At 35.0% G+C, this 24,642-nt stretch overlaps 1 protein-coding gene across 2 annotated transcripts; it reads left to right on the top strand.

The window, feature by feature from the left end:
- Positions 1-3,804: 3,804 nt before the first annotated feature.
- Positions 3,805-21,127, top strand: LOC145162320 (disease resistance protein RUN1-like). Of its 2 annotated transcripts, none has more exons than XM_079081500.1 (8): positions 3,805-3,990; positions 5,418-6,173; positions 7,018-8,146; positions 8,236-8,556; positions 8,636-9,529; positions 9,626-10,244; positions 10,644-10,711; positions 20,948-21,127. In XM_079081500.1, the coding sequence occupies exons 2-8, from the start codon at positions 5,599-5,601 to the stop codon at positions 21,092-21,094; spliced, it is 3,753 nt and encodes a 1,250-aa protein (XP_078937626.1). In that variant the 5' UTR covers positions 3,805-3,990; positions 5,418-5,598; the 3' UTR covers positions 21,095-21,127. The 2 variants fall into 2 exon arrangements, with proteins under 2 accessions (XP_078937626.1, XP_078937632.1); XM_079081506.1 differs by lacking the exon at positions 20,948-21,127 and adding an exon at positions 20,440-20,742.
- The last annotated feature ends 3,515 nt before the right edge of the window (positions 21,128-24,642 follow it).

Below are 24,642 nucleotides of genomic sequence, written 5' to 3'. Positions count from 1 at the left end.
TTTTGTTGATTTGGTTCATGTGATTGAAAGAAAAGACTAAAATGTGATCGCTAATCACAAATCCTATCACCCACAAAAAAACAAAATGTTCTCATAAAGACTTGTTAAATATTCGTAATGGTGAAAAAACAGAGGAAGAGAGAGAGAGAGAGAGAGAGAGAGAGAGAGAGAGAGGTGTTGGGTTTATTTGGCTTTTTTTTAAACTAAAGTTAGTTAAAAAAAAGTGAATGAAATTAAGAAGTGTATACATGTAATTTTATATGAATCAAGGATCAAAGATGCAATAAAATTGAAACCACAAGGACCATTCGTGTAAAAAAGGTTAGGGACTAAATCTGTGATTTTTGTAAACCACAGGGACCATTTAATCAATCCTGTCTTCTTTTTTGTGCAACATTGTACTTCAATTTTTCTTATTAAGACATTGTACTTTGAAAGATCTACCTAATTATAGCATTGTACTTTCAGTTTTTCTTTTCTTATTAGGGTGACATAATATTAAAAAAAAAAATCTCCAATAACAGCTCTGAAAATTGATTTGTATTCGGATGATAATACTTGGATACATTTTTAAAGTACAATGTTGCAATAGGAAGAAATTGAAAGCATGATGCTAAAATAAAAAAAAATAAATAGCCCTAAAATGTTTGTAACAAACAATCAAACATGACACGAGGCAATACAATTACAACTGATACCCAAAACAACAAGGCTACTCCAATTTCTCAAGGGATTATTATGAAGTGGTTTACTATTCTACTCATGTATATAATATATATGATGCTGACCATTAGTAATGTCAAACTCATAACAATCAAAATGACCCACATGTGACACGCCTATGTTGACTGTTGGACCTGTTAGTGGTTGAGTGCTCGGGGGTGATATATAGTTATATACCACATCTATGAATACCCACCCAAAAACCAACTAAATCCACAGTACAAAAAGCATCCATATATAGCCCACAATCAAAGACTTCCGAAACAATCTAAATTTGCACTCAGCAACCAATTTGGATTGTGGTATTCAGTTTCTCAAGCACACATACAAACAACTAACGACTTTTTTCCTTTTTAATCAAGATAGTCCTTTCCCTATGTCATACATCCTTTGAACCCTAAGAAGCTAATCTGTTATAACGATAAGTATATAGTTTTGTGTTATTCACTTGACCTCCAACGACATGAAACGAAATAGGTATTATGATCCGTTTTCCGGCATAGACTTCGTTGACTTATAAGAATTTGCTAATGAGCTTTGTTTATGTTTTCCTCCGGTGAAGAGTAAAGTGACAAGTTTAATCTTAATTCCAGCAGAGACCATGAACTGTGGTAGTTTATGAGAATGTTGTAAGACTCCGACGAGAGAGGCATGGTTTGGAAAGGAGAGATCCTGTTTTTTTTTTCCGGTAAACAACATAATAACGGTGGTCGATTTATTGCCGCCACCGGAGCAGTGAGCAATAGGAGATCGTGTGGTTGAGCGACATCTGGTAAATTAGGAATGGGCTCAAATTTTCATTTTTCAAAATATTAGAAAACGTATTGAAAGATATCTTATTGAAAGATCACTTATTGGGCTTAAGTTATTGGATTAAATAAAGTAGTTGTTAAACTAAATAATACCTATATTAGGCTAACTACAACTGAATTGCAGGCTTTCGGTTTTTATAAGTTTATAAGATTTCCTAAATGTTTGAACTGAAATCTATGTAGCTTTAAATAACTACTAAATGTTCATTTTTCTAATTGATGTCTAAGTCGATACCATTATATATATTCCATGTGCAAATTATAAAATGAATATAATTATCAGATTTTTAATCCCCATGGTGAGAATATACAAAACAAATCATAAGAATATTTATATGGGCTTATTAGCTTGATAATTTTTTTTATTAAAGGGAAAACTAAATAACATATTCCTAAATAATATCTATGTCTCCTAATAGACTTGAACACACAATCTCTAATTAGAGAGAGTCACTCCTTAACGTTAGACCAAAGACCCTTTGATGATCGTTAACTTAGTTAGCCAATAGTTTTAAATGGATGGTAACTTTTTAGTTGGTCCACCAGAGATAAGTATTATTGATTTAAATAACTAAATAAGGTATAATACAAACAATATTTATAATATGTATTTAAATATATATGTTTGGACTCATAGGAGAAATTGGTGAACAAGGATATAATGTAAAGATTTTGACATTTCAAGGCACGACGATGTAACAAAAAAATAGTAAGGGGCAGAGCAACGATTTTGGAATAAGGGAGATTTATATCGTAAGAATATATTATAATATATTTGAAATATGAATAACGTAAATTTAAAAGTGAAATTGAAATTTAAAAAATTACCTAAATAAAGGCTAGCTCGGTCTTTGCAATTAATAATAATCTAATCTTATCTCGCTTAAATTTGATAAATAAGTTTTCTCAGTTTCAACATTAACCAGCTCTTTTCGGTATTATTATTCTTTTCAGGTGTGAAATGTATTATGAACATCTTCCGAAGTATTATCATTAACATGATTAATTGTAGGTTATGGACATTCTTTCGTTCGAAAAATAATTTATTGTTCTTTATTTGCTAAGGATTTACCATGTAAATAAAGAAACAAAATGACATTCATAACAATGTTATAGTTACATAATTGTAGAAAAATTAAATGTATTAATACCTTGTTAATGCTTTGAGTATTTAGCATTATAGGAATGTAGTATAGCAGCCAAAGAAACAAAATACAACATCGATTGCCCAACAAACAATAATATGTAGGTTTAGTAAGTAGCAAACATTAAAATTTAAGAATTCATGGCAATTGGGAAAAATGAGGGAGACACGTGGGATAATTCCACCAAAAAAAGGCTTGTAATTTTGGGCTTGTATTGAGATTTTTTTTTCCTTTTCTATAAAACTTTGTGTGATATTTATTATAGCGTTCATGTGAAGTAGCGTTGTTTTAAGTGAAATGTGAAGGTTATTTTGGTTTTGTAAACCAAATTTGAATGTCCTTTAGGAAGTGTTTTAGTAAAAGTCTTGTGGGATGTGGAGGGAGGAGGGGTAGTTGGTGGTGCGGTGCCTGAAGATGCATCAACAAAGAAAGGCCGAGGGTTAGGATTGGGGAAGAAAGTGAGTGATAAGTGGGAGCATTTAATTATCTAATATATCTTTACATATTATTGAATATATAATAAATAACTCAAAATAAAAGATAAGAGAAATATAGTCATTTTATGTTTAATAGGGACTAACCACGCAATAAAATCAAATATAAGGGCTGTCCAAGTTTAAAAAAAATAAGTTAGGAACAAAACATACAAATTACCACAAACTATAAAGACCATTTCTGTAATTTACTCAAAAGTTTGTACAATATTAGTAATTAAATTTAAAATTCAAAATTTGGTAATAAATTTTAAAAACTAACTAAAAGTATAAATTATTTTTTGATATGCACGTGGAAAAGTAAAACCATTTAATTTGTTAGCTTTTTATAATATTTTTCTAAAAAAAACTTTTTATAATAGTTTTCTGAAAAAAAAAAGCTACTAGAAAAATATTTTCAATAGTTTTTTAGAAAAAAAACAATTTAATTAAACCCTTTAATATTAACCCAATTATAAAATTTACGTTTTTTTTTTTAATTTTTTTTTTAATTTTTTAATTTTAAATTTGCCTTGATAAATATAACAATATATATTGGTAATTTATTGAAATTTACCTTGTCCATATATATACGCCTACTTGGGAGAATAAAAAGGAAAGCAACACCCTGATCGTATAAAGGCAAAAGGAAAACGGAAAATCCAACATCCTCGTTGACTCTCGTCTCTGGCTGTCGCCCTTCCTTCCTCGTTGACTCGCAGTTTCCCTGCCGACTTACCGCCGTCGGATCTGTAGCTTTTAGCCGTCGTCTTTCTCAGCTTCATCCCTATTGGTTATCATCGCTGCTTCAGGTCTCCTTTATCTTCTTGTAGGCAGGTAACTATGAAGACACATTCTTACAAACTAGTTTCAGATATTGTTACACAATTCTATCTTCTTAATCATAAATCACATCATCATCATTTGTATATATGACAGTTAATCATCAATAGTCGAGATGGTTAGGAAATAACTGTATCACGGCTGTGTATGTATGTATTCTGATGTACTTCTAAACTGTGTTGATTCTGCGAGTGATAAAAGTTTTTCTGTTTCCTGAACAAAGAACTTCCCCTCCTATCTTCCTGTCTTCAAAGTTATCTTCAACAATTGCTTCCTCAATTCCTTTATGTTTTCTAATTTACAAACACGATTTTTTAAGTTTATTTATTTTTAAATAATGTTATCGGCTCCTTATTGGCTCCATTGAAGTCAAAACTTAATGAGATTGATATGATAAAGGGCATTTAACTTTGAAGTTTTATCTAGTTTAGAGTTTGAAATTGAACCCTTAGAAAGAGCATCCCTGCTTGTTAGTTTCATAAACATATCATTTGTAACAAACCTATGAATTTTAGTTGAAATCCATTAGATATGATGATAATAGATCTAGTGATAAAGAAATTTAAATTGAAAAAGGTTGTTGTTGCTAATTTTGGGGATCAGTGTTGCCAAGAAACTTTTTTTGTCCCTGTTTGGATCTTCAAATTACTGTTTGTTGATATCTAGTGAAAGCTTGAACTTGCCTATATCTTATGCAATATCCAGAATGGTATTTGGTGTTGAGTTGTGGGGTAATTAAATCAAAATAGGAACGTTGTAGGTTAAATGAATAAGCTGAAAAAACAGGGCAACCAATTCAGTTAGTTGAGTAACTGTTTTCTAAATAATTCCCATGGCAATGTAATCGTTATTCAATATCAATACTTAGCTATATCTGTGTTGGTTAAAGGATCCAGAAACTTGTCACATAAGTGCTACTGCCATGAGATTTCTGTTGTTGAGATTTATCAGCCTGTTTCTGTTTGAAATAAGAGCAGTCTCTCTCAGCTTTATTCCCATATGTCTCTTGCACACCAAACAACTGAGTTTAGCACTAATTAAGCATTTAAGCTATGAGTGGCTTTTGAACACGAATCTGAAATCGAGGGTTAAAACACACATACACATTATGGCTCCACTATCAACTCTAAACTCAAAGTTTGGGGATAAATATTGGCATATTAACACAATTAGAGTTCATATAATGAGATTTAAACATTTTCTAGGTGTATTAGTTCACATGAAAAAGTTTGGAGATGCATATGTATTGTATTTTAATTACTTAAAAGATTTATTTTTGAGGAATTCAAAGGTATTGTTATTATTATTATTTTTATTATTATTGTTGTTGTTGTTGTTGTTGTTGTTATTATTGATGCTTAAATTGTTTGAAGAGATTTACTATGCATATTATAAATACTAATAATTTGGTTTTTTTATAGAGGCATTATGTACTAGATCCTAACATTGGAGCAGAGTGAGGAAAGCCGGTGAAATCAACTTACATTTTCGATAACCGGTGGAGGAGTTTCATAGCTTACTTAGATCAGGGGTGGACGTAGGAATACATACTAGGTGTTGCCGAGTTGGAGTAGGTGAAGCGTCATCAACACATAACTCATAATGGTTGTTCTTTCTGAACTTCGAGAAGGATCTTCACCTTCTTCATCAACTCATGGCCATAGTATATCAACTTGTGGTCCTAGATCATCAACTCAGGATCATAGATATGATGTATTTTTAAGTTTTAGAGGTGTTGACACTCGTCTTAGTTTTACTAATTATCTTTATGAGGCCCTTATAGATGCCAATATCAATACCTTCTTGGATGATGAAGAGGTTGAAACAGGGGAAGATTTGAAACCGGAACTCGAGAGTGCAATTAAGGCATCTCGGGCTTCTATTATTGTGCTGTCCAAGAACTACGCTTCTTCAACATGGTGTCTGGATGAATTGGTGCTTATCCTTGAGCAGCGTATGACATCCAACCATATTGTCATCCCAATCTTTTATCATGTGGAGCCCACCCATGTAAGGAAGCTACAAAGTAGTTTTAGAGATGCAATGTCTAAGCATAAACAGAAAATGGATGAAGAGACAGATGAAAATAAAAGAAGTCAATGGGCTCAAAAGATTGACCGATGGACTAAAGCACTTATCAAAGTTGCTAATTTAAAAGGAAATGACATAAATGGCAGGTAACCACATATTCAACCTTATGAAAAATGTCAATATCATCTTCACCCTATGCATTTTGGTAAGGGTGTTTTTTTTTTTTTTTTTTTTTTTTTTTTTTTTTTTAATATCATCATGTAGACATATATTTGATAAAGTAGGATAACTAAGATGCATATTTTGTATAAATATAACATTGTTGCATAAATTGGGGATAAGACGAAATGTTGTTGCATAAATAAATCATGAACCCTTTTATTAACAATCAAATTTTGAATTGGTTGCTATACATCTACTAATAGTTATACCATACCACCTTAAAATCATAGCACCTTTTATGATAAATAACTTTTGTTGTAAGTAGTAAAGGATAACTATTTTTTTAGGGCTCACAACATTGATAGTTAAGTTTGATGGTCTTGTGGAAACATAGTGAAGTTACAAGGCCCATTAGTGAAAACTTGTATTACATTGGTAATTTTGGTCTTATTATACATAAATATTTATGACGTTACAGATTAGATATGTATACGGTTAGAAATTTAGAATGAAGACAATATGGTTTGATGGGAAGAACTTAATTAAAACTTTAAAACTAATAGTTGTTGCTAAGGAATCAGATTTCTGGAATATTATCTTGTCATTGATAAAGAGGTTAAACCCTCATTTATAAATCAACTAGTGTATCTAAAACAGAAAAATACAAATAAAGTAACCTAAAAGCAAATAAGCCCTATTCTACATATATCTAATACTAACATTTGTGATATAATTTTGATTTGGATATTTATATAAATAAAATCTCTAAAATCTGGTTTGTTAGTTTTTTGGATTGTGTTTTGTAATTCTTATTAAATCAAGCTTCAGGTTTGAGACAGAGTTTATTGAAGAAATTGTGAAGAACATCTACCGTAGATTACATTTACCTTTAGGGAGTATTCGGCCACTACTTATTGGGATGGACGATTCCATTAACTTCATCACCTCATGGTTGAAAGATGGATCCTCACATACGGCAGATATACTCACTATTTCGGGTATAGGCGGGATCGGGAAGACATCTTTAGCCAAACATGTGTATGGGCTATATTCTCGTGAGTTTCAAACAAGCAGCTTTATTGAAGATATTACAAGAAAATGTGATGGAAAATTTAATGGGTTGCTTGATTTACAAAAACAACTCTGCTATGAAATTTCAAAACCAAGTTCAATTCACGTTTATGATGTTTCAGTGAACACCTCAAAGATAGAGAATGCACTAGCCCGTAAAAAGGTGTTTCTAGTTCTTGATGATATCAGTACTCTTGTTCAGTTAGATGCATTACTTGGAAGCAAAGGTTTTCATCCCGGAACCAAAGTTATAATTACAACAAAGGACAGATGGTTGACAGAGAGCTGTGTACTATTCAAAACAAACATTAAACCAAAGCATGCAAAACACTTCCTTGAAGGTTTAAATTGGACAGAGTCAAGGAAACTTTTTTGTTTTCATGCATTCATGTGCAACCATCCCAAGGCAGGTTTTGAAGAGGTGTTGGATAAGCTTGTGAAGTATTGTCAAGGACTACCATTGGCTCTTGAAGTTTTGGGCAAGTCTCTGCATAATCGAGATGTGGGGTACTGGGAAGGTTGCATGGAAGGGCTAAAGAAAGAAGTTAGTTCCCCTGTAAATAATGTCTTGAGGATGAGCTTTGACTCTTTGCTATCCAAAAACGATAAAGAATTGTTTAAGCATATTGCTTGTTTTTTTGTTGGAACAGATAGATATGTTAGTGAAACAATATTAGAGGCATGTGATATAAACACAAGAACCGGAATTACGAATCTCATTGACAGATGTCTTCTTAGTATTGGACGGAATAATGAATTGAAGATGCATCAGTTGGTTCAAGAGATGGGTAGATTCGTTGTAGGTCAAGAGTCACCTGACAAGCCATGGAAGCGAAGTCGTGTATGGTATCATAAGGAGTCATTCAGAGTGTTAAAACAAAAAAAGGTATGAGGCCATGCATGATTTTAGTAGTGTGCATGTACAAAATATTTGGTATTCTCTAATTTGTTTATTTTCATTATGTTTCTTCTTAGGGTAAGGGAAATCTTCTAGGCCTTGCCCTTGACATGCGAATGCTTGAGAAAGAGAAGTTGGGAACATCATTTGAGCTGAAAACAGATGCATTGAGTAACATGGATAGTCTTATGCTACTACAACTTAATTATGTGCACTTGTATGGGACTTATGAGAATTTTCCAGAGGAATTAAGAGGCTTGTGTATGCATGGGTTTCATTTAAAGTCTATACCTTCAGAGTTACCTATAGAGAATCTTGTTGCTCTTGACATGTCATATAGCAATATTGAATCATTTGTCGGTTATAGTAATCCACAACAACTTGAGAAGAGGCAAAAGGTAAACTTATCTTTATTTAATATTCATGCATGTGATTTGATGAAACTAATACCATATTAACTTATTTCTATTTTTGTAGTTGGATGGATCATGCATAAAAGAGAAAAGGTTATTTTGTTCACTGAAGATTCTTAATTTAAGTTTCTGTAAACAACTTCAGAGTGTTGGTGACTTTGACCTACTCCCTGCGCTTGAGAGGTTAATACTTAGAAACTGCATTGGTTTGCTTGATGTTTGTGAAACAATTCGGCATTGTGTTGAACTTATCCTCATCGATCTGAGCTATTGCAAGAAGCTTGAAAAGCTTCCAAGAAATATAGGCATGTTAAAGAAGGTTAAAACAGTGTTGCTTGATGGTTGTAATCTTGGTGAATCTCGAATCAAGAATATGCATATGGATTCACTGGAAATGTGCACGGTTAACAACATTGGCATAAACCAAAGAACCTCTTTCTCTGCCTTTGTGGGTGCTATACCACATGATTTGAAGTCCTTTGCAATGTCTTTACCAAGGTCTTTGGTAACATTGTCAATTGCAAAGAACAAGTTGTCCAATGAATCCTTTCCCATGGACTTCAGTTGTCTATCCATGTTAAAGGAGTTATATTTAGATCGCAATCCTATCAATTCCATGCCAAGTTGTGTGAGAACCCTTCCTGGACTTGAGATACTTAGTATGGATAATTGTAAAAAATTGAAGTCAGTCGAGTATCCTCCACGTACACTAAGAAAGTTGTTTATTAATCCTCATGATTTGTATGATATAGAAAAAGTTGTATTTAATCCAGAAATGTCCCCACTCCAGCTATCAATAAATGGGTCAGATGATGCATCTTGGATAATTGAAGGCATGGTTGAAATCCAACCGATGGTGAGTGTTGAGGAAAAGTTATTACATAGATTGGGCTGGACTAATTTAGACTTCCTTAACCAAAGGCACATGGGAACTAATTATTCAGAATCTGACATCCAGGTTTTGTCTATTTAACTTAACTGTCTTACTTTATGTGAATACCTATAATATAATATAATTGGTATGGTGATTAATTAAGGTGGTTGTATTTGGCAGATGATTTATGAATTTGGAATATTCAGCACAAGGTATAAGGCGGAGGAGATGCCAAGTTGGTTTAGGCATAGAAGTGAGGGGCCATCAATATCATTTACCATCCCATCATCATCTCCAAACAACATTAGAGGACTCAACTTCTGTTCTCTGCAGAGGTTGCGAGGTTTTGATGAGATATATCCCTTTGCTGGTCATTTCCCTACGACGCCAATGATGACAGTTAGTAATGTAACAAAGAACCGCACATGGATATATGAACGTCACAGGGACAGATTTAATGTAGGTGGAAAGTGTTGTTGGGTGATGTTAAGTCATTGGATGTTTGGGATGAATGAGATGGATGCTGGTGACCACATTATTATTACTGTTACAGAGCGGCGTTATGTACTTGTAAAGGAGTGTGGGGTGAGTCTTGTGTATGATGAAGGAGAGAAGAAGGATGAAGAAGAAGATGTGTTGGGTTATTACAAGTCATGGAATCACATAATTGGTGGAGATCTCTCTCCTTTTCAAACAACAACCGGACAATACATCTTAGAAAAAGGGCGGTTTTCTTCACATGGCATTATATTGTATCCCTATCATCGTAAATTCATTACGGATGGCCCCGACTATCAAGGTAGATGTCATTTATTAAATATTTTATTGTCATGTCTTATGTATAATGATCTGACCCATGTCCCAACTTTTTTAGTTAGATGGATAATGACCCATTTATTTTAGTAGATAAATAAATGTTTCATATAAACTAAATCCAATCCACCCATTTATCATTGATTTTTATTTGTTGACCACTACAATAAGAGTTTGTTTTTATAAAATATGAAAAATAAAATCTCTCATTCTAACTTTTAAATGAATCGACCCAAGTAGTGATCCATCTGAATTGGTCTATGTTAACTCATTTAGTCTTGATATGTTGGATCACATACATGTATCGGGACCCAATACAAACTACTTTCTCCAGGTGGATGTTTGTGAATAATAAATTAACATACTACTTTTTATTTGTTTTCAGTAAAAGAGAGAGGGTGGTTCAGATCTTTATCCCCAAAGAAGCCTGACATACTTGGTCGTGCATGTGAGGTATACTTTTTGACAACCCAAACCTAAACCTTTCTCTCATCACATGAATAAAAGGCGTACACAACAAAAAAATGCTTTCATCAAATTTCTTGATTGGTTTAGGATGTAACTAAATAAAAGGAGTTATAACCTTATAATGAATGCTTGAAAAAGACAACGTCAAATACATGATATCTTAGGCAATTATTGTCATTTTTTTTTGTTGTTAAGAACTTTAATCACACAATGCCTCTGTTGTACTTCTTTACGACAGTCTTAGTCTTTGCCTTAAGGGCTTCCTCCTCATTCTGAACTTCCATCAATTTATTTACCTACATTTCATATTCCTCTGCTTTCTGAGTTTGAATCGTTTTCTCTACATGTTTAGAGGCTACATTTGCAAGATGCTTTTTGAGTTCATTTATAGAAATATAGAATTGGAAAAATCGAACACTTGATCCTTTGATGAGTTTGTTGACGTCGGATTAGCGACCATAAGTTAGAACTAGGCTTGTTTATTAGAGTCCTCATCAGATGATGACCAGGTCTCCACTTCAGTTGATATTTCTCCACCACATTTGTCCCATGTGCACTTTCTCATTTGTCTCAGCCTCTCGAAATTTCTAGAAATAATATGATCCATGCTTAACCACCTTTTATTTACATTGCAATCATTGGAAAAATGATTTTTCTCCACCATATCTGTGAAACTGAACTACATAATAACATGCAAGTTTAAATTTAATTGGGGTTTAAACTTTCATCATCTTTGGAAGTTTATACAGTCGGGTAGCATTCAGGAATGTGTTAACTGGAGGTGGTTGTTTGTAATCATTTCTAAAAGTATTTCCTCGGTTTGGATTCTTCATGTATTTGTGGAACTTCTTTGTTAGAAAATCCAAAATTTAATAACATTTTTTCGGAACTCAACTTTCCTGAGCCTCGATCTCTAGCCTCTTATCTCTGGTTCTTTTACCACAAATGCACAGGGGTTCGCTTCATAGTTTCCATTTCCTTCAATAAACTTTATATAACCTTGGACTATTGTTTGACTACCTGAGGTCATTGAATTCCCTATAATCAATGACAATGGTCCCACCGAATTGTATTGTACTTTGAACAATCAGTTTTTGGTGTTATGTTACTACTCCATGTATTGATAAATTGCTAAGATCTTTAGGTGTTTAGATTGCAATTGTCAATATTTACCATTGACCTCCTAATCTATATTTAGAGAAACAGAGAAGAATATGAATTGATTTTTGTATGTTTAATCTTGTGTGTACAACGAGGTCTATACAGGTACTTATACATGAGATTGCAGCTAACTATTGAGATAATTGGGGAAGACTAATAACAATAATTTGACTATATATAATGCACATGTTAATTAATGAACAACTTTAGATAATGTTGAGATATTATTGTCCTCTGTATACTTTAATACGCTCCCGCAAGATGGACGATCCGGAGAGAAGGCCAATCTTGGAAATAAGATAGTGAAATCGAGGTCATAGCAAAGGTTTGGTAAGTGCATCTGCCAACTGATCATCTCCGGCAATATGTTGGACTCTGAGAGTTCCTTGTTGGACTTTTTCTCGAACAAAATGGAAATCCAAGGCTAGATGTTTCATGCGTGAATGGAAAACTGGATTCGCCGAATAGGAGGTTGCACTTAAATTGTCACAGTAGATGGTAGGGGTGGTTGTAGAAAAAAAAAAACAAGCTCACTTAAAAGAGAGATAAGCCATTGGACCTCTGTTGTTGTGGAAGCAACAGCTCGAAACTCGGCTTCTGTGAAACTTCTTGCAAGAGTACTTTGTCTTTTGGAGCTCCATGAGATTGGATTAGCACCTAGGTAAACAATATAGCCTGTTGTGCTCCGATAATTGTCTTTGTCACCAGCCCAGTCAGCATCGGTGAAGGCATGAAGATTTAGAGGAGAGTTACGCTGCAGAAATATGCCATGATGTAAAGTTCCATGAAGATACCTGAGCAAGCGTTTCAGTGCTATCTAATGAAGAGACGTTGGTGCGTGCATGAACTGTGACAAACGATTCACGATGATTGATATGTCTGGTCTGGTAAGAGATAGATACTGTAATGCTCCAACCAATGTTCTGTATTCAGTAGGTGATGAATGAGGTGTTCCACCTGCAAGTGTGAGAGGAGCAGAGCTAGTTATTGGAGTGGAGATTGGTTTGCAATCACTCATTTTGGCTCGAGTGAGAATATCTAGGATGTATTTCCTTTGAGAAAGAAGAAAACCGTGAGATTGAGGGATGACCTCGATGCCTAAGAAATAGGAAAGAGAACCAAGATCCTTTAAGGAGAACTTGTTAGCTAGATGACTAATAAATTTGGAGAGATGAAGCGGGGATGGACCAGTTACTATGATGTCATCTACATACACAAGGACTAGAATGTAAGAGGATGTTGTGTTGAGAATGAAAAGAGAGGAGTCTGAGATGGTTTGAAACCCAGGGTAAGAAGATGTGATTTGAGTTCGTCGTACCATGCCCGCGAGGCTTGGCGTAGGCCATATATGGCCTTGTTGAGTTTGCAGACATGGTGTGGGAGGGAGGGGTTGACAAATCCAGGGGGTTGGGACATGTAGACATTCTCATGAAGGTTTCCTTGTATGAAAGCATTGTTTATGTCGAGTTGTCTAAGGGGCCAGTTGTGAGATGTGGCTAGAGAAAGCACTAAACGAAGGGTGGCAGGTTTAAGAACAGGACTGAAGGTTTCCCGGTAGTCAATTCCAGGTCTTTGATGAAAACCCTTGGCAACAAGGCGGGCTTTTAGTCGTTCTATAGAGCCATCTAGTTTGTATTTGGTTCGGTAGACCCATTTACAACCTACAAGGTTCTGGGCATGTGAGGAGGGACCAAGTGTCCAAGTTTGATTTCGTTCTAAGGCGTTGAATTCTTCTTGCATGGCATTTCTCCATGAAGGGTTTTTGAGGGCTTGAGAAGTATTTATAGGTTCAGCTGAGTTGGATGTGGTGGATGTATATAATTCGAAGTTGGAATTGAAATATCGTGTCTTTGGTTTCGGGTTTGGGCGTGTTGTCATTTTGGTGGGAGGTGATGGAGTGGGTATATTTTCGGTAGTTGAGCTGGTATTGCTATCTGATGAGGAGGTTGAGAGGTGTGAGGTGGGAGTAGATACAGGTGAGGAAGGAGGAGTGCTGGCAGGAGCAGAGGTGGGGGGTGTGGGTGGGTTATTGGTATTTGATGTGGTAGTGTCTATAATGGGAAGGGATAGAGGGAGCCATTCGTCTAAGTTTACTGTGGGGGAGAGTGTGTTTGTAGTAGATAATTTGTTGAAAGGAAATTCATTTTCTACAAAGGTGACATGCCTGGAAGTGAATAATTTTGAGGATGCTGGGTCATAAGTGTAGTACGCACTTTGAGTAGGGGAGTAGCCGACGAAGATGCATGGGGTGGATTTGGGGTGAAGTTTGTGTGGTGCATAGGGTCTCAGCCATGGGTAACATAAACAACCAAAACTTTTAAGTTTTGAATAATTTGGTTCCTTTTGAAAAAGGCAGCGGAAAGGTGATAAGTTGTGTAGAGTGGAAGTAGGAAGGTGGTTGATCAGGTATGAAACTGTTGTAAAGGCAAATGGCCATAAGGTAACAGGAATATTTGCATGAGATAAGAGAGACAGACCAGTTTCTACTATATGTCTGTGTCGTCTTTCAGCGTACCCATTATGTTGAGGGGTATGTGGTGGGGATGTGAGGTGGGAAATACCAGAGGAAGATAGGTGAGAACGAAGCTTAATATACTCTCCACCATTATCTGAGAAGAGTTGTTTGATTTTGGTGTTAAAGAAGTTTTCAACAAGTAATTGAAAACGGGTGAAGATAGTGAAAGATTCAGACTTCTTTTTCACTGGGTAGAGCCAAATATATTTGGAAAAATGATCAACAAAAATTATGTAGTACTTGTAGTGATCATACGATTCTACAGGGGAACACCAAACATCTGAGAAAATAATATCTAGAGGAGCATTGGAGGTTATAGATGATTCATGAAAAGGCAAACGATGACTTTTATTGATTTGACAAGAATTACAATTGTTATGTAAACTAGAATTGAAAGAAAGAACAGAAGACAACTGTTTGAAGACTTTATTTTGTGGGTGCCCTAATCGATGATGCCATGTAGTTGGATTAGTTTGATGCATAGCGAAAAGTTGAGGAGATAAGGATGAGCGCAGCTCATACATTCCTTTGACTATCGTGCCCTTGAACAAGGGGGTTTTGGATGCCAGGTCCTTGATGACAGAAACAAAGGAATAAAACTCTATTAGGAATTTGTTGTCAAGACATAAGCGAGAGATTGAAATAATATTTCGAGAGAGAGATGGAACATAGAGAACAAAATTGAGAATTAGTGGTGTGTGTGGTGTTTGAATGACAGTTGAGCCAATATGAGAGATTTTTAAACAAGAACCATCTCCAATAACTAGTTCTTCGGTGCCATCGTATGGAGCATGTATGGACAGATTGTTTAGATCGTTTGTGGCATGAAAGGTTGCACCACTGTCAAAGAGCCAGTTGGTGTTTGTTGATGAAGAGACCTGATGTGGAGCCATCATATGAGCTTGAGCATCTTTTACCTGCAAATTTCGGTTAGGAGAAGGAACAGATGTGTTTGGAAATAATTTCTTAAAGGTAAAACAGTTGCTGAGAGAGTGTCCCTTGTTGTGACACCATTGGCATTTTCCAAGAAAGGGGTGTTGCCCAGCTGCTTGAGGATTTTGTTTTGATGGGGTAGGAAGCAAGCCAGCTCCAATATTGTCTTGGCGGGGTGGCCAAGATTTCCGGTTTGATTGATGACTGGCATAGAAAATAGATGCTGGTTGGTGAAGGCTTGCTGATGTTGCCTGTTGTGCAAGTGCTAGTTCTTGGTTAATCAGCTTTTCGTGCAGCTCATTGAAGGAAATAGGAGAGTCTCTTGCATGAATTGCATCAAGTATTGGTTTGTAGGTTGTTTGATCTAACCCGTTAAGAACAGCATCAGTGATGTCTTCAGGGTCCAATTTCTTTCCAAGGATTGCAAGTTCATCAACCACCGTCCTTACGTTCTGCATATAATCAGTGATTGATTGATCAGATGTTTTTGTGAGCTGTTTGAGTCGGTATTGCAATTGTTTGATGTGACCTCTTGAAGGCGATGCATAAGTTGCGGCTAGGGTTTTCCATGCCTCCCGAGATGAGATTGCGTTCGTGATGAGGGGTACAATCGGTGGTGATAAGCTTCCAACTAGAGCACCAAACAATAGTCGGTCTTGGCAGAACCAGTTATTGTAGTCTTTGTGGGGAACAATCGATCCATCTGGACCGGTAGATGGTTCTGGGGCAAGGTGGGTTCCATCAATAAATCGATAGAGATCGAGACCTTGGAGGAGAGCTTTTACCTGTGTTTTCCACCCTAGGTAATTTGTGGATGTGAGTTTGAGTGTAGAAGGAAAGGTTATAATCGTTAGATTGTCTTTTAGGTTGGTGATGAGAGAAGGATTTGTATCACCAACCGTCATTGACTCTTTGGGAGATGAAGGAGGCGTATTTGATGCAGAGCCTTGCTCTGATACCATTTAGAGAAACAGAGAAGAATATGAATTGATTTTTGTATGTTTAATCTTGTGTGTACAACGAGGTCTATATAGGTACTTATACATGAGATTGCAGCTAACTATTGAGATAATTGGGGAAGACTAATAACAATAATTTGACTATGTATAATGCACATGTTAATTAATGAACAACTTTAGATAATGTTGAGATATTATTTTCCTCTATATACTTTAATACTATACACAAATTTTATATTTCTCTTTTTTATTTCACTCGAAGCCTTTTTAACTTGCTAACACATGTACTATAGAACTCGAGGGTTTCAGTTAGTGACTCTATAGCTGATGCTTTACAATTGTTGTATTCGTTTATGCCTAGTAGTCTTCTATTTTTATGGAGATCTTCTGATCCTTTGATTTTATTCTTTAACATGTCCTACATTTATTTTGCTGATCGACATAGATCATGTATTTTATTGCAATCATGTGTCAAAGATTTTTGGTAGTATTTGTTTTGTTTGTGACACTCGCCCACATATAACTAAAATGGACCCCAAGTCTTTAAAATGTGTCTTTCTTGGCTACTCTTGACTCCAGAAAGGGTTTAAGTGTTTCTCTCGCACTCTTAATCGATAGTCTCTCGAGATGTTACATTTCATGAAAATATTTATTCCCGGTGTTTGTATCCAGTCAGAGGGATAGTGATTGTTTGTTAGTTTGTACGATATCTACTCATGATCCACATGCGCCTGAGGTATCCTCTCCATTTGTTCCCACACAACTTCAAGAGTTTGCCGGGCCAACCATTGTGCAAGTGTACTATAGCTGACACATCCTCTCCTAATCCACTACCATTCTCGTTTGCAGATCCAATATTTTTTGATCCCTTGGTGGTTGACCTCTCTATGACCTTGATGTTGCCATTGCCCTTCGAAAAGGTAAGCGTACATGTATGTATCCTATTGCATCTTTCGTCATCTGTGATAGTTTATCTGGACACTCACGCTCGTTGGAATCCACATTCAACTCTATTCCTATTTCCAAACCTGTAGATGAATTTTGACCCATTTTGCAAATGAGGAAATGAATACTCTTGATCATAACGGTTTATGGGCCTTTATAGACTTACCTACGAGTAAAAAGGCGATTAGTTGTAAACGGGTGTTTCCGGTGAAAGTTAACCCAAATGACTTTGTGTCCTGGCTAAAGGCACAATTAGATTTCAAACAGAATATCTAGGTCACTTGAAATACTTTATGGGAAAAGAAGTCTCGCATTCGGAAAAGAATTTTCTTATCTTAACGGAAGTATTGCTTAGATATATGCAGTGACTCTGGTCAGATTGAGTCAAAACCTTGTGGAGCCGTTATGATTCCAAATGTAAAGCTAAGAGCAAATAAATGAGATCTCCTTGAGAATCTGGAAAAGCATAGAAGAATTGAGGGAAAGCTGAACTATCTAACGATTACGCGACTGTATATCGTTTTTCCATTTTGGACGTTATTGCCCAAACTATGGAATGTCTAAAAGGTGCACCCATCTCTGGCATTCTATAACAAAACCATGGTGATCATGTTATAGAAGGATTTATCGATGCCGACTATTATGGTGACCCTACTAATAAGTAGTCTAGGGTATTGTATTTTTGTTGGCGGAAATCTAGTTTCTTAGAAGAGTAAGAAACAAAATGTTGTTTCTCGATTAAGTGTTGAATTTGAATACATGGCTATGACTCAAACCAACTGTGAGCTAATACGGTTGTGACAATCATGCAGATGTTGGTGATTTGTGTTATCAACATATTTTAGTGTAGTTAGTATTAGTATCGAGACAGGATGATTTCAATTTACGTTCTGAGACCGGAGGTGCGGCGTGAACACACAAATCAATAATCATGTCATGATGATGTGGCGACGGTTTTCCCCTTATAACTACTATTAACTACCATATTCCATGTGTGAAAGGAAGATGGATGTTGCATGCAAGATAAAATAACCGAAAATTTATTTCTTCTCTCTGTATCAAACTATGAAACTGTCTCAAAGAACACAAGTATTATGTGCTTGTGAATCATAACAATCCTTTGATCTGATTCGATTTCTTGGATTATCCTATAAGTCTATATCCGTGTAACCTAGGGTCAAATTACAGATTTCGGAAAGTATTGTAATCACAATCCAAGAAATTATCCAAGTTATTGTTATTCGATATTCCCTAAATTCTAAAGCAGCTATCATGGCTGCAAACAATCCTATTTTTCATGAAAGAACCAAACACATTGAAATTGTCTGCAACTTTACTCGCGAGAAGGTTGAATATGGACTATCACTACACCTCATATTAGAACAGGAAGTCAGCTCGTTGGTGTATTTACTAAATCACTACTTGGGAATCGAATTTCTTATATCTTAACAAGTGAAAATTGTTAACATCTATGCTCCAAACGCTCCAACTTGAGGGGGAGTGTTAGAATTAATCAGACCCATTTGAACTTGTATATATGTAGCACAGGGTTTCCTTCGGGTGAGCAAAAAACGAACCAATACCGAAAACCGCATAAACCGAAACCGAAACTGAAACAAAAGCCGATGGTGTTGTTTATAGTTTTGCAAAAATCGAAAGTTGGAAACGGGATTAATAAGGAATTTCAACTTTACACATTACTCTTGGATTTTAGCCTTCTTTCCATCAAATGAAAGTTATCTAAATTCTGTAATCTAACTTCACAGATGAAATGCTTGTGAAGATTAGATACAAAGTTCAATATGAAGTTAAAGCCTCATTATATGTAGAAAACATCACGTATAGAGAACATAAATTTACCACAAATGCACTGGGGTTCGCTTCATAGTTTGCATTTCTTCCAATAAACATTATATAACCTTGAACTATTATTTGACTACCAAAGATCATTTGAATTCCCTCTAATCAAATGGCAATGGTCGCACCGAATTGTATTGGACTTTGAACAACCAGTTTTTCATGTTATGCTACTTCTCTATGTATTGATAAATTACTAAGATCTTTAGGAGTTTAGATTACAATTCTCACTGTTTACCATTGACCTCCTAGAGTACTAGACGTAAATTTCATATTTATCTTTCTTCACTTGAAGCTTTTTCAGCTTGCTAACAAGCATACTATACAAGTCAAGGGTTTCAGTTAGTTAGGCTTCTCTTGTTATGGACATGTTCTAATTCTTTGATTTTATTTTTTAACATATCCCACATTTATTTAGCTGATTAACATATATGTACAAACAAACATAAAGAGATCCTTTTGTATTGCATGGCCATCATGTGTCAAAGTCACTAAGTTAGGTGCTGTTTGTTTTTTGGAAAAAGCCTCTTCAGACCTCTTATTGCTGCGCGGCGCAGCACACACGCATCACTTTTCATCTAGCAGCTGTTTGTTTTTCAGAAGTGTTCGGATTAAAAAACCTCTGCGCGTGTTCTTCTTGGCGCAACACTTGTTTAGCCTTTTCTTACCTTTTCCAACCTCTTCTTCTTTCTGTTTTTCTTGCTAAAATATTGATTATATATTTATGAAATCTTATTTCACTTTTTTTTTGTTTATTTTTGTTTATTTTTTTTCCTTTTTTTTATATTGAATAATAATAATTTGTTGATTAATATCATTATTTTATGCTAAAATATCATTATTTTTTTTGTTAAAATATCATTATTTTTGCTGAAATATCATAAATTTTTGCCGAAATGTTATACATTATTAAATTCGCGGTATTAAAAAACTATTTTCGGATTATAAAATCAGTTTATTTTAATTTTTTAATATCTGCAGCAGCATGCAGATGTTAAAAAAATAAACACGCTTCTTATTACAGTCTGCATCCGTTTGGTCCACCTCTTCTACTGCAGAGGGTTGCTGAGGTGGTCCGCAGACTTTATGGATTTTTGCTTCAAAAAAACAAACAACACCTTAGAGTTCTCACCATACAATGTACTTGTAAGAATGTCATAATATGTCATGGAAATGTAGTTCACTATATAGGGTCATGAGGAGTCATCAAGTCTCTTGAATCAAGAAAATGTAACATAATATAAATATTTCCAACTAACATCTGTTTTAATAGCATTTTGTATTATATTTTCTGCATATTTTGTGAAATTTTATATTTTTCTTACTTTTCCTTTTATCTGTAGTACAAGGGGGCATCTTCAAGGTCATGTCCTTGACATGAAGATGCTACATTAACTTAATCTCATGAAACTCAATGAGCTATATCCTAATTTTTTCCTGAAGAATTAAGATGGTTTGCTTGTTGTAACCTCTAGTAACAATTTATCTTTTCGGTTTTTTGTTGTGATAGTTGTATCTTTGATTGCCAAAAAACAGGGGATAACAATCTGAATGAGTTTTGAGTTGATTAATAAACATGTAAGGAATATGATGTGAGTTGTAATGTTGTTTTTATTACTTTATATATTTGATATTTTTTTTGTTCATGTGATTGAGAGAAAAGACTAAAATGTGATTGTGAGTTTTGATTCTCATGTTTCAATGTTTTGCTGCTACTTGTTCAGTAAAGTGAAATTCTAAGTGGTATAACTGGGAAAGTCTATTCTATAGCCACAACTTAGACCATTTCCTTTCCGCTCTTTTGGTTATAAAATCCCCCAATTTCATACTGTTTGTGTTTCTGTGCTGCAGGTTACAACATATTGTCGGCTATGCTTTATGATTCTGTTTGATTACACAATACACATTTATTTTTGTGCTCTTGTTCCCTTTTTCAAATTGATAGTCAACACTCAACAAAAGATTGTCATTGGAACATTTTGTCATTTCCTTGTATAATTACTCAATTTATAAAGTTCATATAACACACAAGCCTTTCTCATTGCACATTTTGCCGTTTCCTTCTATTATTACTCAACTTTAACTTTCTAGTAGAACACTTGGATTTCATATAACACTTATCATCCATTAAAAAGTTTGATATTATAATTTTCATATAGAAATGGAACTTAGTAAACATATTTCATTAGCATTTGTAATAAAAGACCAAGAAGTCAATAGTTCATGACATACCATTCCCATCACATCATCAACAATACATTGTTACTAGAATTTCTGAAAAGCACTTAGAAGAGGAAGAAAGCTAACAAAAACAATCTAAATACATTGTAAAGTGGTGACACAAAGCTCACCTCAACTCATCCCCTTCTTTACCCACCTATGAGGCTCACCAGAACTCATCCCATACACACCTCATTTGAATCTCAATTTTTTCATCGGTTATTTGGAGAATAGTTTTATATATATATATATATATATATATATATATATATATATATATATATATATATATATATATATATATATATATATTTCACCCTTGAAAATCAAAATCGAGAACGATACAGATAGTCTTCATGAGTTGTCTTTTCTAGAAATAAAATTTATCATTTTTTGTGTTACATTGTGATCAATACCTTAATTGAAGTACTGAACAAACCTATGACTTGCTTTTTGATCAATGTCCTCTCATTTAATCAATTTTGGTAGAAAATTCATTATAAAACTAAACACTCTCACCCCAAAAAAACCAAAATCTATAAAAAGATAAAAGACAGAGGCGCTTTTTGTAATTTAGTCAACAAGGATTTACTTGCAGAAGAATAAGTACCACTTGAGGGTTTACTTCTGAAGTCCTTTCCAAACCAAGACACCAACTTCAACAAATAGCAATGTACTTTCATTATTTATGTATTATAGCATCATGCTTTCATTTCTTTCTAACAGGACATGTAATTTAAAAAAAAAATCAGATTAATGTATCATACTTTGAATAATCTACCAAATAATAGCATTGTACTTTCAATTTTTTTTTCTTATTAGGACACAATACTTTGAAAAAACGTATCCACTTATAGCAGTGAAAATTGATTTGTATCGAGATAAAATTGCTATAACTGATAGATTTCAAAGTACATTGTTGTAATAGGATAAAATGAAAGTAGGATACTACTGTACTCACATATATAAGATACATGACACTGACCATTAGTAATGCGATGCCAAACTCATAACAATCAAAGATCGAGACGTCTTCCACCATTTTGGATAGCTAGCCAACAACTGCCATTTGAAGTCGCTAAAAGGTTGGATACATATTGAGCTGTGAATTTTTCCTACCACACATAAATAAAGAACTATGAAAAAAAATATAAACTAAAAAGACATGATGGTTGGTTGTAAATAAGACAAAAGTTCTTGTGTATACTTGTTATAAGACACCTCTACATGCTTATCCTAGCAGTACTTAAGAAGGTCAGTCTATAAGTGATCTCAAATTCAAGTATGGGTATCACCTTCCTTGCTTATGGGACTTTGTGATTTACCTTCCCCATGTTCGTTGTAGAATAAAAAAACCAACTAAATCCATGATACAAAAATTATTCATAGCCCACTACTAAAGACCTACAAATGGTCCACATTTGTAGTCAGCTCATAAATCAATTTGTGGTATACAATTTGAATTTCTCAAGCACACATACAAACAACAAAAGGTTGTATTCCTTTTAGATCAAAATATCTATAACTATATCTTAGCATATCAATGTCATACATCCTTTAAACCTAAGAAGCTTGTCTACTAGAAATTTAGAATTATCAATCCCAATATGATGAGCCAAAAGTTGAGAATGTTTTTTTTTAATATTGAACTGATTTGCTTCACTCATATGGGGATTCTATTCCTAAACAAAACTTATGTTGTTTTGTTTTCGAACACACAAAAAGGAGTTGGATTTCAAATCACAGATGCCTAATAATCCTAGTAGTTGCGAGAACTTACGAAAACAAGTTCTTTTCCCCGTTCTTAGTAGGATAATTCAAGGTCAGAGTGGTTTGTTCGGTTTGGGTTGCAGAATGGAATCATCATAGTCGTGATGGAATGGTCTGCCTGTTTGGAAGTCAGACAAGGTATTGGATCTTCGAATCATCATAGTCATGATGGAATGGTTCTGCCTATTCTTCGTTGGTTAAGGATAATGGGTCGAAGATCCATTATTCGTCGGGGGTAGGTGAATTCCACTAAGATCGGGTTTATTTCTAGTATTGGAAGGCAGTCGTCTGTATAAATCGACTTCTTAGTTCGAATCGGGATTATGGAAGGATTATTCGAATAGCCTAGGAAGTAGTAAGGGGCGATTTCAAGGACAAACTCTAATTTAAGTGGGGAGAGTTATAACACCCGTGTTCTAGATTCGTTAAGCTTAGATTTATCAAGGAACAACGATGGAGTTTTTGAGGAAACTCTATGCCACGACATGGGTCAAGGATGCCCATGACGTGGCAATAATTAAATTATCACGTGTTTTATTGTATCGCCATGCTGTGGCTAAAGAGGCCACAGTGGGGGTGTTGTTTTGCCCCAAGCCCATGATCTTTTAGGGTTTCCAATGTGTTTAAGCGTATTTAAGCCATTTCTAGGGTTCATTTCTAGCCTCTAACACCTTTTTACCTCTTTAAAAACCTAACCTTCATTCTTTGCTCGATTTTTGACCTTATTGGAGCATTCCTTGGTTTGAAGAAGAAGAGAAGAAGAAGAAGGTGTTTTATTGGTGAAGCTTGTAAGGTGTGACAACCCGAAATTTTCAACTTGTACAATTCTTCATTCTTATCAAAGATAGCCTCGTTTTGCTATTTTATAATGAAGTTTTGAGTCTATATGGGTACTTAAGGCATAGTATAATCTTGATATGAGTCTTAGGAAGGGTGGGAACGTTTATAGCATCACAAAAATCGAGCCAAACACACCCAGCAAGGTGTGTGCGGTCGCACCCCGTGTGTGCGGCCAGCCAACCGCACACAGCCGACCGCACACCCCTTCTTCGGCAGCACACTCGTCTGGCAGCACTCATATGCCTATAAGAAAGAGTCTTGACCTTCATTTCATCCTTTTACACCCTCCTAGTCAAGAACTCGTTTTCTCAAGTGAATCCCGATTTTTCCACCTAGATCTTCAAGTGGTAAGTGTTTCTAACCTTTGATTTATAGATTCCTTACTCCATCTAGTGTAAATCACTGATTTCATGAATGAAATCAGCTCATTCTAGTGAATCTTCAAGTGTTCTTCAAGAACCCCAAGAACACCAAGAACACCTACTAAGTTCTTGGGCTCCAAACACCCCCATACGCATCTACACTGTAAGTACCCTACTCCTACATGTGTTTAACCATATTTTAGTCTTGTCAAAAGCCCCAAAACTCGATCTGAAAGGAGTGTGCGGCCGCACACCTTCATGTGGCCGTACACCCCTTAAATTGATGCTTTAAGGCCTCAAACTCTAGTAGTATTCAGGCACATAACAAAGGACACTTAGGGGGAACAAGATACG

This window comes from Lactuca virosa, chromosome 1 (assembly GCF_052849685.1).
Source record: "Lactuca virosa cultivar CGN04683 chromosome 1, Lactuca_virosa_CGN04683_v6, whole genome shotgun sequence".
Classification (NCBI taxonomy): Eukaryota; Viridiplantae; Streptophyta; class Magnoliopsida; order Asterales; family Asteraceae; genus Lactuca; species Lactuca virosa.
Note: the sequence above shows the minus strand (reverse complement) of the source record. Positions and strands in the feature narration are given on the sequence as shown.

What these genes read in the sequence shown, in the direction of transcription:
- LOC145162320 (XM_079081500.1), top strand. Translation starts at nt 5,599, where the DNA reads ATGGTTGTTCTTTCTGAACTTCGAGAAGGATCTTCACCTTCTTCATCA. An exon ending in AACTTGAGAAGAGGCAAAAG is followed by an intron (nt 8,557 to 8,635) that starts GTAAACTTATCT and finishes CTATTTTTGTAG; the next exon opens with TTGGATGGATCATGCATAAA. An exon ending in GGATGGCCCCGACTATCAAG is followed by an intron (nt 10,245 to 10,643) that starts GTAGATGTCATT and finishes ATTTGTTTTCAG; the next exon opens with TAAAAGAGAGAGGGTGGTTC.